Source organism: Periplaneta americana, chromosome 16 (assembly GCF_040183065.1).
Source record: "Periplaneta americana isolate PAMFEO1 chromosome 16, P.americana_PAMFEO1_priV1, whole genome shotgun sequence".
Classification (NCBI taxonomy): domain Eukaryota; kingdom Metazoa; phylum Arthropoda; class Insecta; order Blattodea; family Blattidae; genus Periplaneta; species Periplaneta americana.
Genome location: NC_091132.1, coordinates 148,177,206 through 148,195,118, shown reverse-complemented (window position 1 = coordinate 148,195,118; position 17,913 = coordinate 148,177,206). Strand labels below are relative to the sequence as shown.

At 33.6% G+C, this 17,913-nt stretch overlaps 1 protein-coding gene across 2 annotated transcripts in view; it reads right to left on the bottom strand.

Annotated features, from left to right (window-relative positions):
• LOC138691292 (uncharacterized) overlaps nt 1-17,913 on the bottom strand; it is a 56,009-nt gene that overhangs the window by 20,281 nt on the left and 17,815 nt on the right. For both annotated transcript variants that reach the window (XM_069813129.1, XM_069813130.1), the window contains exon 2: nt 2,216-2,310. In XM_069813129.1, the coding sequence (XP_069669230.1) occupies nt 2,216-2,270 (55 nt within the window). In that variant the 5' untranslated portion in view covers nt 2,271-2,310. The remainder of the gene's footprint in view (nt 1-2,215; nt 2,311-17,913) is intronic.

The following is a 17,913-nucleotide window of genomic DNA, read 5'->3' as shown; positions in this document are numbered from 1 at the left end:
TCTGGATTCCACGGTGAAAAACAATATTGATGTTATGACTGATATAACAGAGAAGATTGCAGCTGGGAATCGAGGTCTTTGGGCATTGAATAAAACAATGAAGTCCAGGTATATCTCAAGAAAAGCTAAAATAAGAATATATAAAACTATTATTAAACCAATAGTAGTATGTGGAAGTGAAACCTGGACTTTACCTGAAAGGGCAATAAAGATCTTAAATGCCTGGGAAAGGAAAGTATTACGGAAAATCTTTGGGCCTACTTATGAGCAAGGGTTTTGGCGAATCAAAACAAATGCTGAGTTATATGAATTATATAAAGATACCAAATAGCAGATAGTTGTGAAGATGATGTCCAAGATCTTTTTGTATACATTGAGACAATATATGCAAGAGACCGTCTAGCACAAGACAAGATTTTCACTCGCACTTTGGAATGTTTATGGCCAAGAGACAAATAAAGTGCAGAGTACTAATAAATTATGTAGAAGGGTGGCACTTCCGTTTTCAAAAAGATTATTAGAACACATCATTCAAACATTGGGACATTTTGGAACACTTTGAATAAGATAGTTCGGAAATACAAACGACAATTGTACAGTTATCCGCGGGACACGTAAAGAAAGGTAGTCTATATCCTGAAACAACGGTAACTAGAACAAATTGTGGGTATATATCAAACATATTGTAAACATAACATCATTAATCTGTATTTGAGAATTATGAGTTACAAAATTAAATTGTATTCGACAGAACCACAAGGAGAAAGAGAACATTAATAACTATAGACAAATATTTTGACGAAGAGAATATACTTAACATTGAATAATAAATTAATAATAATAATAATAATAATAATAATAATATTATTATTATTATTATTATTATTATTATTATTTTCTGTGACAGTGATATCATATGGACGAAAAATCTTTTGGATGAACAATGTAGGTGGATGAAAAGGGAATGGAGAAAGATATAAGCTTTCTTACAATGGAGAAAAGATTAGAGTAGATGAAAAATAAGAGTAGACGAAAAGATAATCTACGGAACGTATGTGGACGACACATCTGCAATGGATGAAACAATGCATTCAACATTCAGCAGCGTCAAAAGAGAATCCTGTGTTGCTCTTGCTCGATGGGCATGCGACACATGTAAAAAATCTAGCATTCATAGATTTGGCACGACAAAATGGAGTAATTGTGATTTGCTTCCCTCCTCACTGCACCCACAGGCTGCAGCCTTTGGACGTCAGTTTCATGGGTCCGCTCAGTATTTTTTATGGACAAGAAGTGAAATCATGGCTGCTAAATCATCCTGGAAAAGTTGTATCGCAATTTCAAATCGCCAAGCTTTTTGGCCTTGCATACGCTAGAGCAGCAACTTTAAAGAATGCCATATCCGGATTCCATAAAATGGGAATCTATCCATTTAACCCCAATGCATTCGACGAAGAAGATTTTGCTCCTTCATATTCTACCGATTGTGCAACTGCAGGCATCGAAGAACAGGTGCACCAAGAACCACAAGCAACCGACGAGCAACAACCTGGACCGATTTAACTCCAATGCAGCACTCTGATATTACGGTTAGTATGTCTTCATTTGAAAAAAGTTGGGAATCCTGGTGTAAGTAGTCACTTTGACTGAGGCGGATGAGGTTATTATAGTTGATATGATTGAAGTTATCGTAATAATTAATGTGGTAATCATGGTAAAGGTGTCCGTTGTGGTCGAAGTGAGCCTGCTGGTTTGGATTACCGTGATGGTGGAAGTAGCTGTGGTAATCAGTTGGATGTTCTGGTCTGGTTGTTCGTGTTGATCATTACGGCAGAGGTGGAGGTGATATTCGAGTTAATTGAGGAGGTCGAGGTGGTAATGGTGATTTTGGTGCCAATGTAGCTTTGACAATGGAGCTTTTCGAAGTAGTGTGATAGTGGAGGAGGTCGCTTCGGTCTCGTTGATTCGTCTGGTTGAATTAGTCGAGTTGTGGTGTCATGGTGATCGGAGTGATAATAGCCGTTGAGAGGACTTTGTGATTTTACTGCTTGAGGCTTCGTACGTAGTGATAATTATGGTGGTGATGATAAAAAACACTGTATGCCCAGAAACTACTGAGGGTCGGTCCTCTTGGCCTTAGGAAATCCGCATACGTCACTCCACTCATCTTAATATTTAAAGAAACTCACTGAATGGAACATCCGCTGTTGCTTACCTTCCATTGTGACACCAATATAAGAAAGTAGGCATAATATAAGCAACTTCTGCATCCTGCGTGGCGTTGTGGACTGTTGTTCAATTTTTTTCTGACTGTAATAGATAAAAAAAATGTATTTTAGTTATGAGCCACTCATTTATTTTAAAAAATAAATTTTAACTTCCTAACAAACGCATAATTGAATGAACTGATGTTAACAATTTAAATGCATTTGCATTTGGTGCAATGATTTTTCTCTTATTTTAGCCTATATTATTTCCTATTATATTGTTTCATATTTGTAGTAATTTTACTATTTTACGTGATAGTTTAAATAAATTTGTGTTAGATATATTATTTTGTCAATCACTTGACATTCTTTCTAAATTGTTGGTTTATAATAATAATAATAATAATAATAATAATAATAATAATAATAATAATAATAATAATAATAATAATCCGTGACGCTACAGCCCGTGAAGGGCCTAGACCGACCAGCCGGCTGCTGGCCTCACGCCCACATGCCGAAGCAAAGGTGGACGACTATCCAACCAGAATGGAGGTATCGTGTGGTTAGCACGATGATCCCCCCAGCCGTTATAGCTGGTATTCGCAACCGGATTTCGCTACCTATCGTAGCTTCCCAAGTGCATCACGATGCTGAGTGGGCACCGGTCCCATACACTGGCTGAAATTTCATGAGAAAATCTTTTCCCCCATGAGGACTCGAACCAGCGCGCATTCCGTAACGCGAGTCCTAGGCGGGATGCCTTAGACCGCGACGCCACGACGCGGGACTTGTTGGTTTATTGGAATTATTTTATTATTTCACGTAACGATTTATATATTTTATAATTCTACATTTCGTTTTATGATTTTGAGCCCTACATTAGTTATAGTTGCTGACTTAGGCCAATATTTTCCACCGTGTTGTTATTTGAAGTAACATTTAAAGCACATACATATTCAATTATTTAACTTACATGGTAAACCGTTAGTAATGTCATTAATTATTTCAGGAGGTTATTATTTGAGATATTTCAAACAACTTTTAATGCAGTTTTCCTCGTTTTTGCTTCCTTTTCGAGATAAAAATTGTTTTATATGAAATATTTCATAGTTTGTTTTGTTTGAGAAAGCTATTGATTTAATTCCCAATATGCTCAGTCAGTTCATTGCGATAATAAATTATGAAAGAATGTTAGTTTTGGCCTTTAAATTGCAGAAATTTGATCCGAAGAAATGTAACTTTTCGTTCAACGAAGGATTTTTTCAGAAGAGAACTGACCACCCTACCCCATTATCTCCTGGCTTAGTTGCCTCATAAGTGGTGCTTTGTTGGTATAACTTATAAGGTTCAGACCTGTCTTCGGACAGTTGACTAAACAACATTTGTTCAAATCAAATTTCTGAACATTTAAAGGACAAAACTGAAGTTCTTTCAATCATTATTATCGACAGTAATCTCCGTAGAGGTTTTGATTTATCTAGAGAAAATCAAAACTCGAGTGGGATTTAATTGACTGTTACATGATTAGAAGAAAGTATATAAAGGTTAGAAGAAATAAAGTACTCTAATACAATAAAATATTAATTGATTTACTAAAATTCGATTTCACTAATGTTAGATGCACCAAAACATTTGAACGGAGCTGCCATTTTCATTTGACTATCTATACGGTAAACAAATGATGATCGCAAAGAATTTACATTTTGAAATGTTGGTAAAAAAAAGAAACAAATGCTAGGGAAGTAATAAAAACAATCAAAATCTAGGGAAGTGATGAAATTATGGGATAAACAGCCATGATTGGTTGAAACACGTCCTTTCCTACCGTTTTATTAGTCAAAGATAGTATGACGTAGTAAAAGTGTAATAGTGATAATAAACTGCTCTCTTAAATTGACTGAGCATATTGGGAATTTAATAAATGGTGTTCACAAAACAGCTATGAAATATTTCATATAAAACAATATTTTTATCTCGAAAAGGAAGCAAAAACGGACAATATATATATATATATAAATATCTCAAAGAATAACTCCTTGAAATTAATGACATTGCTTAAGTTCACCATGTATATTTTTAGGAAGCTATTTCTAAAAGTATATCTTTTAACGCAAAGCAAACGTGTTAAAAATTGACTACAATACGGTAGCGCGCGAAAATACTTTTAACACTAGGCCTATAACTTTTACAGGTATAATAATAATAATAATAATAATAATAATAATAATAATAATAATGGTTTATTTAACATGGCAGAGTTAAGGCAATACGACCTTCTCTAACACTCAACCAGGAGTAAAACTGCGATACAAAAACACACTACAAATTTACAAAATACAACACAAAAAAAAACGAACTAGATAATCATAATACAATGTAAACAATGTCAGTAGTAGCGAGACATAATATATAACATATAGAAAGAAAGGAAAAGACATAATAAAATGTGAAGAGTAAGTCAAAATAAATAAGACAAAGTAAGTATAAAAATATGAAACAATAATAATAATAATAATAATAATAATAATAATAATAATAATAATAATAATAAAGTAAAGTACAAAGCATATAATGACCACAATATTTATCAAGTACACACTGCAAGGAAGATTATGAATATAAGTAGCTCAAGGTATCACATGATAAACTTATCATTATCAGGAAATATGATATACTAAAAATAGATAAAGTAAAATAAATGCCACTAGAATATAAAAAAAATGTAGTGAATACGTGGAAACATGCAATACAACGCTTGTCATAACAGTAAGTTACTTTGGCAACTCGTCATAAGATAATTTTCTAACTAGGTTTGAGAGATTTCAAAGTTCGGCAACTCTTGACTTCAGGCGGCAGAGAGTTTCAATGACGATAAGTAGCAACAGTGAAGTGTGGGGAGTACAGAGATGATGTGTGAAGTGGAATTTCTAGCGTGTATGGAGAGAGTATGGAAACGGGAGAATAAATAAGAGGAGGATGAAGTTTACATAATTCGGAATAAGAGAGAAAGCGAGTGCAGATTTCTCCTCTCATGTAACCTAAGCCATGATAACTCCTCGAAAGAAGGTGAAATATGATCATAGTATCGAACATTACAAGTGAAGCGGACGCATACGTTAAGAACACACTGTAGTTTCTGTGAGGAATCAATCTTGAGATCACTGAACAAAACGTCGCAATAATCGAAGTGAGGTAGAATGATTGCCTGTACTAGCATCTGTTTTCGTATGAATATATAATAATACAATCTTTTTAGTGAATGGAGAATAGAGAATGCCTTCTTACATGTATTTTAATATGTGCATCCCAATTGAGATTAGATTCGAAATGAATTCCGAGGTTTTATACTGTCGAGCTAAACTGGATAATTGTTTTATTCAATTTCACAGGTGGAATATTCAGGTCGTTGACATCAGAAATTTAATCTATGGTTCGTGAACAGAATAGCCTGTGATTTATATGCGTTTAGGTTAAGTCCAAATTGTTGTGACCAGGAGAGTCCAGATCTTCATTAAGTCTATTAATGCTGTCACTCAGTGCATCAGGACGGACTGAAATATACATTTTTAGCGTCGTCTGCTAAAATTGTAATAAAAATTTTCAAATAACACCTAAATGACGTTATTTGGACCTTTAGCTACAGTTTTTACAACATTCAGTGTCAACAATTTCACAAGTTTGGTATATAATATATGATTCTTCATTGTTATACAGTGGCTCCTAAATCCGTGACAGGGATCCAAATTCCGTGACAGTGGTTTCCTAATTCCGTGGGTAATATCCTAATTCCGCGATATTAAAATAATCCTCATTAACTGTTCAGAAAACCAACGTGTATTTGGAAAAACACATTAAAGTCATGGTGTATTGTTTTAATATGGATTAAGCAAGAAATTACAACATAGAAAAAGGGCCTAAGTGACAAATTTCATAGAAAATACTTGTGTAACTACAGGAATACATATTGCATATTAATATATTGTAAACAAAATAAACTGAAAGTTAACCCATTTAATCCCATTGTCCTATGAATAGGACGGAAACATAATTCCAGTTAATAACCGAATTTTGTGAAGAGTGTTTGCTCTAAATCAAAGCTTATCAGTTCAAATGACTCAGCAATGTTTTCTGAACGCACTCTGACGAAGATTTTCAACAATCGCTTGGTTTATTCCCGCCTAATCGCCAGTGGTTGAAGTACCTGCTTGCTGGTTACATCATGTCTACAGGTATGCAGATTTGTTTATTTATATTTCTGTTAGTTGTATAATTCTAAATTTTCTATCATGTTATTGTGGTTTGGAATTATATGCATCACCCTCTATAAATTAAATCAGATCAATATTTGTACCAGTGTTCAAGATAATTGCGTTTACATTCAGTGTCATATCTATAGGACATTGGGACAATATGGATTATTTCTCTATTATGATTTTTACAGACAAGAGGCAAAGCAACTTGCTGTCACCTGAAGAGGCAGTAGAATATCTGTATCAAATATGGAATAATGAAACAGATGAAAACGGAGTCAACTCAATTTCCGTGGCTATAATTCCCCCACCACCAGATGCCCCCAGCGATTGGTGAGGATATTGATGACGATGTCATTGTGGTTCCTTATAAAACTACTGGTATGCCATCTGATATTGTGGGTATGGTGAACTACCAATTCCGGAGGAGAAAGATATCTCTCTTACAATTAACACCAACATCTCAGAACCAATTGGGACAAAGAACCAACCCAGCAGTAAAGAAACAATTTCCCTAAAGTCTCCAAAATGGAAAAAAAAAAATTAATGGAAGGTGTCGCCAATGTTCCGATTCTCCTAACAAAGTTCCTCTTTGAATGAAGGAAACCATAAAGAATAGTCTGCAAGGGAAATCTGTCCCTGACATATTTATTTCTATATCCAACAACATTTTTGACAACATATTAGAACAGACACAAGTATACAGTCAACAGAAAAATGACTATTTTCACTCGCAAAAGAAGAGCTTATGAAGTTCGTTGGTATTCTTCTTTTTAGTGAGTACCACACACTGGCTACGGACTGGAAGGTCCGGGCTTCGATCTCTGGTGGTGACAGGATTTTTTCTCGTTGCCAAACTTTCAGAACGGCCCCGAGGTTCACTCAGCCTCCTATAAAATTTAGTACCGGGTCTTTCCCGGGGGTAAAAGGCGGTCAGAGCGTGGTGCCGGCCACATCACCTCATTCTAGTGCCGAGGTCATGGAAAGCATGGGGCTCTACCTCCATGCCCCCCAAGTGCCTTCATGGCATGTTACGGGGATACCTTTACCACACACTACCAAGGGAGTTCATGTACTGGGATCGTTCTCCAGATTGTAGTATGGAAATTGTTGCTGACTGCATGTCACGTAATAGATTCCAAGACAAAAAAAAGAACCATTTCAATGACAACAGCAGCATTGACAAAGAAGACAGATATTACAAAGTGAGGCGAGTATATGATTTAGCTAATGAATCTCTGAAGAAATATAGGGTTATTTTGTAAAATTTATCAATTGACGAAAGGATGATGAAGTATTATGGCAGGCACACACTGAAAATGTATATGAGGGAAAAACCAGTAAAATTTGGGTACAAACTCTGAATGCTATGTAGTTATGATGGTTATCCTTTGCAGATTTTGCCATACCAAGGGAAAAAAGGACAACTATCATGAACCATTGTCATTTAGAGTTGCAAAATCGCTTGCATACATAATTCAAAACCCTAAACAGCTTGTTATTTATATGGATAACTTCTTTACATCCTAGAAACTTGCTGTCATGATGAAGGAAAAAGGTTTCTTTGTGACAGGAACTGTTCGGGAAAATCACATTGAAAAATGTCCACTCAAACCATCTTCCGAAATGAAGAAAAAGGAAAGAGGAGCTATCGACAAATGTTTGGATACAAATAATAATATTGGAATAATTCGCTGGAATGATAACAAAATAGTAACAGTTGTCACCAGTTTTGAATCCTTCGATCCTAAAGGAGAAGTGCAACGAAGGACAAATGCCTCAAGAACTAACATTGCAATCCCACATTGGATTAGTTCCTACAATAAGTACAAGAATGGAGTTGACTTCTTCGATAACCTGATCGCTGTATACCAAATCCGGATTCAAGGCAAGAAGTGGTACTTCCCTCTATTCACAAATGTCTTGAACACCATGGTGGTAGCATCCTGGAAGCTCTACACTACTGCTGATCTGGGTACTCATGACCTGCTTATGTTTCGAAGAGAGTAAGTAATCAACATATTTTATGATATTAGTAACCATATGACATACATTGCATTTATTATATTATTATTATTATTATTATTATTATTATTATTATTATTATTATTATTATTATTTAACAGACTGGCAACGTTTTTCTTGAAGAGTAGTGGTACACCGAAACCCACACCAGAACCATATCGAAAAGAAAATGTCTTATGGACGTCAGGTTCGACAACATTAGGCATTTCATAGCAAAAAATCCATCAGGAAAACAACTTCGGTGTGCCTAGGGAAAGCCAACAACAATGTATGTGAAGTTTAAAAGGAGGCTCTGTGTGTCAAATGTTTTGAGAAATATCACAAATTGTAAAATTTATGGATTAAGATGTGAAAGAAAATGTTTCTTAGTAATGTAAATTAATACACTAGTAGATTTCTCATATTGCCTCAATGTCCTATATATAGGACACACTGTATTTTTCAAATGAGACAATATTTTTTCGAAAATCCAGTTTGTACATAGTCAAATAATGTATCTGAGTTCATTCAGTAATAAAATATCAAAATAAATTATGATATGCTATTGTGATACAAATTTAAATTAGAATAAATTGAATTATAACACAATTATTTCTCATTATTTATATTCGTAACAACAGCAGCCCTATTATGTTATTATAATTATTATTGATGCTTTCTATAACTTATTTCTATTATTATTTCCAGGAACTATTTTCTTTCATAGACGTTAATTTTCACAATTTAACGTTGGCATCACTGGTCGAGTGAGCCAGGAAGGAGAAATATGAAAATAAATCCGAACATGGGAAAGCTTCTGTAACATTGTTATTGTCTCATAATGTTTAAATAATCATACACATTGATTCAGTTGACTATAATCTACAGTACCGGTAATATATCATTTTTATAATGTTATATTAATTCTTACCTCAAATACAAAATGTTTCTTCAGAAGAGAAAGAAAAACTTACTGGTCAACTACCTTTCACTGAACAAAAGCTTCTGCAGTCGACTGTTTCTATTCAAAAGGTGGGTAGAATTGAAAAGAAGACATCTCCTGGTGTCTGTTAGGTATTTCAAAAACTTAAAAGTCAGGGACCACAACTCCATGGCAGTCAATTGAAATTTTATCACGGGATTAGGAGTATCACGGAATTAGACACATTTATCCTATGTGATAGCTACAGTGTTTCAATGATTTAGAAATTCCGTTTATATAAACAGAGAAGAGCAAGAGGCCTAATATTGAACTCTGAGAAACTCCTGTGTCTACAGTCCGCCAAGATGAGAAACGATTATTAGATATGACACGTTGCTGGCGGCCAGTAAGGTAGGAGGTAACACTGTCAGGATGGTGTAGCGTCTGTAGTTTAGTCAATAGCTAGTAGATCGAAGTCAACAGAATCAAGAGCTTTGCTATAATCCAATAAAACTATTATAGTAGACTATCGTTTATCCATGGCTGCGCATATGTCCTCGGTAACATTCAACAAAGCAGTAGAAGCCATTTCTGAATCCTGATTGTAAAGGGTCTATAAGATTTAATTTGATTAGATAGTTTGACAACTGCTTATGAATGATCCGTTCAAGGGCTTGAGATAAAAAAAGAAGAATGAAGATTGACCTATAGTCTTTGGCAGAAGTAGGTGAATTTTCTTTAGGAAGTGGACGTACCAAAGCTGTTTCCCAGAGTTGCGGATAAACAGACGTGATAATTGAAGAAATGAAAATATGGATTATTACGGGAAACACGACATCAATTAACTTATTGTTAAAGATTATGCTTATGTTATCAGTGCCTTGTGCTTCAGAGTTAATGCTTTTAAGAGCCCTCCCTACTTCAGAATCAGTAATGTGCGAAAAGAATTTTTTTCGAGAGAAGGAGGAGGATTAACTAGGAGAGTATTAATTGTATTTAGTTTTTACTATTTTTTAGATCGTAAAGTGGGAGGTGAAGTAAAGTATTCATTGAGTTTATCAAGTGGTATGTTTGTACCTTCAGCTTCTAATGCTTTCTTCTCTACTCCCATATCATTTAAGTTATTCCAAAGACACCGCGGAGGAATGAATGGGTCGACGAGACTCAGGGCGTGACGGCGTTTAGCATAAGTTATAGGTATTTAAGAAAGTATAATTCGCTTACCGTATTTGATAATTTCATTTTAGAAAACTTTATTTGAATTTCAGTTTAGTAAATTTTATTTGAGACAGCATCAATTGTACTTAAGTTTACAATTCATTTTGAAGGCTCAGATAAGTCCATTCAAATGTTATTATTATTAAAAAACGTTATAATTCAATCATATGACTTATCATTTAATGTAATCTACAACATAGTTCACATTACATACGTTTGTTGTAAATGTTTTCACCTTAAAACCGGCATCTTCAAACAAAAACCAAAATTTGGATATCATATGAAAAATTGCATAAGCGTTCTAAGTGACATATATATGATCAAATATAGGCTACATATTAATATAGATAATTATTAAGTGTCAATACTAAAATTACATAAAATAAAATACATATAAACAAGTTAAAAATGTGGTTCACTCAAGTTAAAACAAAAATGTTCATACAATTTATAAAAAATTATGCCTTGCCTGTTACTTTGATGTGAGTAGATTCACTGAATTTGTTGTATAATATTGCGTTATAATATCTTCATTATTGACGTTGAATATACTGGCTTTAGTTTACGAAATAAGACATAAGGTAAATAAGGGTCCGTTGAACAGTCGGACATGTTGGACACTTTATATTTTAACGTGTTACCTCGCCACTTGTGGGCACCACATTCTGCTAGAAGTCAATGACGGAAGTAGCCACGAGTGGGGCTACTTCAGTCATTGACTTCTATCAGAATGTGGTGCCCACAAGTGGCGATGTAACACGCTAATGTGCAAAGTGTCCAACATGCCCGGCTGTTCAACAGACCCTAATTTACCCTAATGTGTATTGCTAATGGTGATCAATATACATACATATACAGGATAAACGTTGGTAATACTGTGATAGTAATAATATTATGATAGTTCTTTTTTAGAATTTACCGGTTTTGTGCAGAAACTTGTCCACGAATATTTCCTCAATACGTTGACGCAATAAACCGATCTTCCTCTCGCTCAGTAAAATTGTAAAAAATTCTCAAAAAGAACTATCATAATATTATTAGTATCACAATATTACCAATCTTTACCCTACATATATATATAGGCTATATGTATAGATGTTATGATGTATATGGCTCAAATATATATTTCACATAGGCCTATATAGCCTATAGATGTTACGATGTGTATGGCTCACATGTTTATTTCACAATATTATTATATAAGAAGAATGTGTAGATATCAATTACATTTATGAACAATATAAATGTAAAATATACGACGAACAATATGGAGAAACGCTAAATATTATTTGTAGTCATGTGGTGCTATGGTTTAACTGCCTTGCTGTCGTTTGGGTAGGTAGTTACGATTTATTTCGTTGAAAAATATATCAATCAAGTAGCATGGAGTTAAGCCGATGTTATATCTGTAAAATATTATATTAATAACTAGATGTACCCGTGCGCTCCGCTGCACTTGTTAGAAATAAATATAAAGTAATTACATAATTAAAATAGGACATTTGGTTCAGGGAACATTCGTGTTTCATAGAAGGATAAATCGTTTAATATGTTACTTAATTTAAATTGTATTCAAATAATTAAAATGTCATAATTTTGGTTCAGAGACTACTCATTTGGTGCAATGATAACTCCTTTAACATGTTTCTTAATTGTTATTACATACATATAATTAAAATACAGTATGATCATTTGATTCAGAGAACATCCGTTTTTGGTTCAAGGATAATCCGTTTAACATTTTTCTAAATTAGTCTTGAATGCATCTTTTAATAAATCACTCCAAATTAATAGAGCGGATTGTGTACGAAGATAATTTTTATGTTAACATTAGTGTGCATCTTTTTCCTTTTGTTTGTTAAGTTTATTGTATTCACGCCTTAACATCTGTGGTCATTTCGCGAGTTTAAAATGTGTGGGTATATCAGTAGGCCCGTTTTACTCTTGTTGAGTTACTGTTTTGATTAATGTTTTTGGTATTGGTAATTGAGGTGGTAATGAATCATGGCATGTGTCTTTCCAATCCGGCATTTGCCTTTATGACTAAAAGAAATCATGAAAAATACCAGTCAGATTGGTCAGCCACGGGGTTTGAACCCGGAACCTCCTGAATGCGTGTCTAAACGCTGCCGTCCGAGGCAACTCACTCGGTTGTATATCATTGTTTATGCATATAAAAATGAGGTACCCTACATAAATATTATTTTAAGAAACACAGAAAACGAATATGGGTAAATTATGAGCGCAGGAACGCCGTTTCGTGACACCTTTTAAAATAACTTAGCTCCAGTGAGCTCTATGATAAAATGCTTATTTAAGCCTATTATGGGCTGTATTTTTGATCCAGTAAAATACTCATCTTTACGACAAAACTCTTAACTATTATATTCTGTGAACAAAAAGAAACTTAAATGTATAAAATTAGAGTATTTTATGTAGGCCAAATAAAGTTGCAATAATCAAGTTATATAATATTTCGACAGAACATCAAGTTGTCTGTGCGTAAGAATCTATTTTAATCTTAATTGTCCTCGAATCACTCAGAAGTTACTGTAATAACATTATAGCATTATGTCCATCTAGAGAAACTGCACTTTCCAATGGTGAAATAATAATTATAGGCCTATAAATCGGTTAAAAAGCTTCCGAGGTTACTTCATGCAAACACAGAAACATTCTCTGTATATTAATAGTTTCCGTTTGTTGTTGTCGTCTAAGGTCCCTTATAGACGAAGTCATTTGTTTTTATTTCATTACAGCCCGTTAGGTGGCAATAATAAATGCATTGTTAGTTTAAAACTCATTTATCTAATTAAATATCAGTCCTATCACAATTTTACATAGAGTAAAAATTATCGGAAATCATTTTTAAAGAAACTTTTGTTATGTAACATGTTTCATGAAAATCAATAATAGGGAGATATTTCGATTTATTTAATTCAGGCCCCCTTATAACCCCCCTTTTAAATAGAGTATTTTGAATGACATACAGCCTATAATCTAAGTTACAACAAACTTAATTTATATTCCAATTTTCATATAAATCGGTTCAACCATTATCGCGTGAAAAGGTAACAAACATCCATACAGACAGCCATACAAACAAAAATTAAAAAAAAAGCGATTCTCGGTTTCATGATGGTTAATTATACATGTTAACACCAATTATTTTTGGAAAATCGAAAATTACCAGAAAAATTTTGCCTACAGATTTATTATTAGTATAGATTAGGAATAAATTTTTGAAAAGCTTAGAATACCAAGTGCAAATTTTGAATACGTATACGTGTCAAGTTGTGTGCATGGTGTATGTGTCTAGTGTGTGTGTGTCTGTCTAAATAAATAAGTAAATGAATGAATGAATGAATACACGTACTGCAGTTTGAAGAAAACTGGAACCCGTAAAGAAATACTACTTCCAAAGGAAATGAGAATATGATTATGTTGTTGAAGAAGACGAAAGAATTCCTTATTTACTGTGTCCCATCCAATTTATTCCTACACCTCATTTCAATATTAATCATTTCAACAAAGTCCATATTAAGAACTAGCCTGTACCCGTGCGCTCCGCTGCACCCGTTAGAAATAAATATAAAGTAATTACATAATTAAAATAGGACATTTGATCCAGGGAACATTCGTGTTTGATAGAAGGATAAATCGTTTAATATGTTACTTAATTCAAATTGTATTTAAATAATTAAAATGCGATCATTTTGGTCCAGAGACCACTCATTTGGTGCAATGACAATTCCTTTAACATGTTTCTTAATTTTTATTACATGCATCCATACTTTAATGAAGACTGACATATCATTTAGATTTAATGTATATACTTTATTTTACTTGCTATATGTTTCCATTGAATTATGATAATAACTTAATTTTAACCCTTGTTTTCTACGTATTCAGTAAATGGTGCTTGGACCACTATGGTTCTGAATTCTTCAAATAACTTAAATTATATTATATTATATTATATTATATTATATTATATTATATTATATTATATTATATTATATTATATTATATTATATTATATATACTTATAATATATACCCATTATCATTTAAAATATAACATGAAATATAATATAATATAATATTATATTATATTATATTATATTATATTATATTATATAAAAATGTGTTGATAACGGATGTACACCGATAAGTAAGTTTTTAATTTGTTATGGGGGCTCTTGAATCTCAGGAGGAACAAATTTTATTTTACAACAGCGCAACATAATCTGCTTGGCTCATTACCCATTTTTTTTGCATTGCATTTAATGCATATGTATTTTGTGTATTTTAACACAATTCAATTGAGCATAGTTAAAATTTGGATTATAAAATAATGGAATGCTAAGCTAACATATTATTACTGCATACTAAATCAATACACTCTTGTGGTTCGTTAATTCTCTGAGATAAACATTATTTTAAGAAATACAGTAAACGAATATACAGAATAGCCTATCAAGTTGTTTGTGCATAAGAAGCTATTTTAATCTTACCTGTCCTCAATTCACTCCGAAGTTACTGTAATAACATCATAGCATTATGTTCATATAGAGCAGTGATCGGCATGTTCCGTGCTTTGTGACGTCATACCACGGAGCCGCCACGCTCTTTGCTCGGCAATCTCTGCATACTGAGCACAGCGAGGAGAGAAGGTTCAACTGAACAGTGGTGGTACGGCGCCTATGCAATGAGAGAGCGCGATCCATTCGTCTGAGGTAGTATGGGAACAGCACAATTACAATACATGGAGGAATGGCGAAGTGTTTGATTTGTGGCAAGCTGTTTCAGCATGTAAAGAAATTCAATATACAATGCCATTATTCTCTATGCCACACAAATGATTATGACAAATATGGGGGAGAATATCGACAAGTACTAGTGCAGCAATTGAAAGATAAATTGAGGTGTATAGTTCCAAAACCCGACATTTGCTTTCTAAGTGGTTTAGAGGAAAAGCCAAAAAACTATCTGTAGTATTTCCAGTGTTGAGATGAGCAGGAAATTTTTATAATAGTATTTAATAGTAAAGCTGAGGATAAAATTACATGTTTGAACTAAAAGTATGTATTTTTGTAAGAGTTATTAGATTATTAAATATGAACATGTCGTGTTTTGGAACTAACTATTGCATATGTCGGATTTTGGAACTAACAATAAAATGTATGTCGGATTTTGGTACTAAGAATACAATTTATGTCGGATTTTGGAAATTCTAATAACATTATTTCCTATAAATAATCCACATTTTATACTAAAATCCTATTAATTTTATTGAATCCACGGAATATAATAAACAATTGTCATTTATATATACATATATCATCAGAATATTATATTAACCTTCATTAAGTGTACATTTTAAATCCTGAAATTCTCTTCTCCCTATGGTTCACAGATAGTCAATCTTCTTCATCCTCATCCTCTCTGTAAATACGGTCTGTAATATTCTTGCAATATTCAAACGTTTCCGTGTCTCTCCAGTTATCTTAAACATTTCTTTAAGTAATTTGTTAACATTACTTAGTTCTTCCTTATAGATTATGCATGTGTTTTTGTGCAAGTGTGATTTTTCCATCCAGAGCACTTTTTCCCCTTTTTCAAAATCCTTTGTACAAATTTACAATTCTGCTATAGTTTTGTTCACCCCTTATCGCAACTCCATTTTTTATTCCCTTATCTTGATTCTTTTACAGAATTTTAGTTTGAAATGCCAGCCATTTGGTGGCTTCAAAACAGTTTGTATATTCGTTTTCCAGTCATAAACTGGACAGCCTATACTTAACTTGTTTATGGTGTCATTGTTGTGAAGATATTGCAGTAATCTTCGGATTTCATAATGTTCATCTTCTTTGCCTCCTCAATTCCATAAAAAATTCTATCCGTTGGTATGGAGGAAATGGAGTGACTCATTTTACCTAATTATTCGATGAAGTCTTTCATAGCATATCACTTTATTTCACATTTCTTGCTACATGCATCCTCTTCTCTTCTTTTTTTTACTGGCGGAAGTCCAATTTTTAAATGCCACTTAAATAGAAGTCCCCAATTCTTTGACACTTGCAAGATTTTTAAGAAAGTTTGTCAGTAAACTGGTGGAACACGACGTGCTCCCATCCTCTTATGTCTCACTGTTCTGTTAACAAAATATGTTTTAGGATAATCAGCTGTTGTGTATTCAATATGAATTCATCTTGAACCAACTTATTGGGGACGCTGTAAAACACTTTGTAAAAGTGGTTGATATCACACTGAGTTAGGAAACTTAATTGGTTTATGGGTAAAGTTTTGAGTTCTGAGGGAGTAGCGACCAGTAATCAATACAAAAAATTATCAAATACAGGCAAGCATCGCACAATCACTGTAAAGACAAACATTACAGTTGGCATAAAACTTAACTTCCTATCCCTTTTCTGTGCTTTGTCTAGTTCTCTGTATCACCGACCCTTCTTCTTCCACGCCCAGGCTCTGAAGGCGAAATGTGTATGTGAGATTCTATGAAAAGTTTACTTCTATAAGAACCTCACACAACACGTCAACACGTTGTAAAAATCTGCACAGCTCTGAAGTACCAATATAATGAAGCATATTCTTATTCAGCTAAAGTTCCATTGTCGATTTTCCCAGTAAGTTCCGTGCACTGAAGAATTATGATATTCTAAAAGAAAACATTAGTGGCATAAAGAAATCACACACTTTCTTTGTCTTGAGCAAAGATGTCGACTTCTGGAATGTTACTGGCCTTCATAGTTCACACAATGGAAGTGTAAATGTCGGACTTTGGAATAAACTGCATATGTCGAGTTTTGGAACAATACCTTAACAAAATAAGTCGGGTTTTGGAAAAAACTCCATATTTTAAAGCTTGATTTATGTTAGAAATATCGAGTTTTGGAGGATAAAATAGTGTTTTTCCAATGTATTTCAACCCAAAGATATAAGAAATGATCGTAACTCATTTTTCATAAAAATGGCAGATGTCGACTTTTGGAACTATACACCTCAATTGTTAAGTGAAGCTAGGGAACACACTGTCAGTGAATCAATGGTAAGCTTAAGGCTTAAGATATAGGATTTCACTAGCCATTGCAAAGAACATGCGTTCTTTTAATGACGGGGAATTTGCCAAGAATGTTGCCATCATGACCGCAGAGTAGTTATTCCCTAGCAAAATACAGGAATGTGATTCCATCAATTTATCTCCAAGATCTGTCGTATCATTGCTGCACTGACGCCACTGCGCTGGTGCGTGATAACAGTAATACGACTCAACTGCTCGCTCTTCCAAG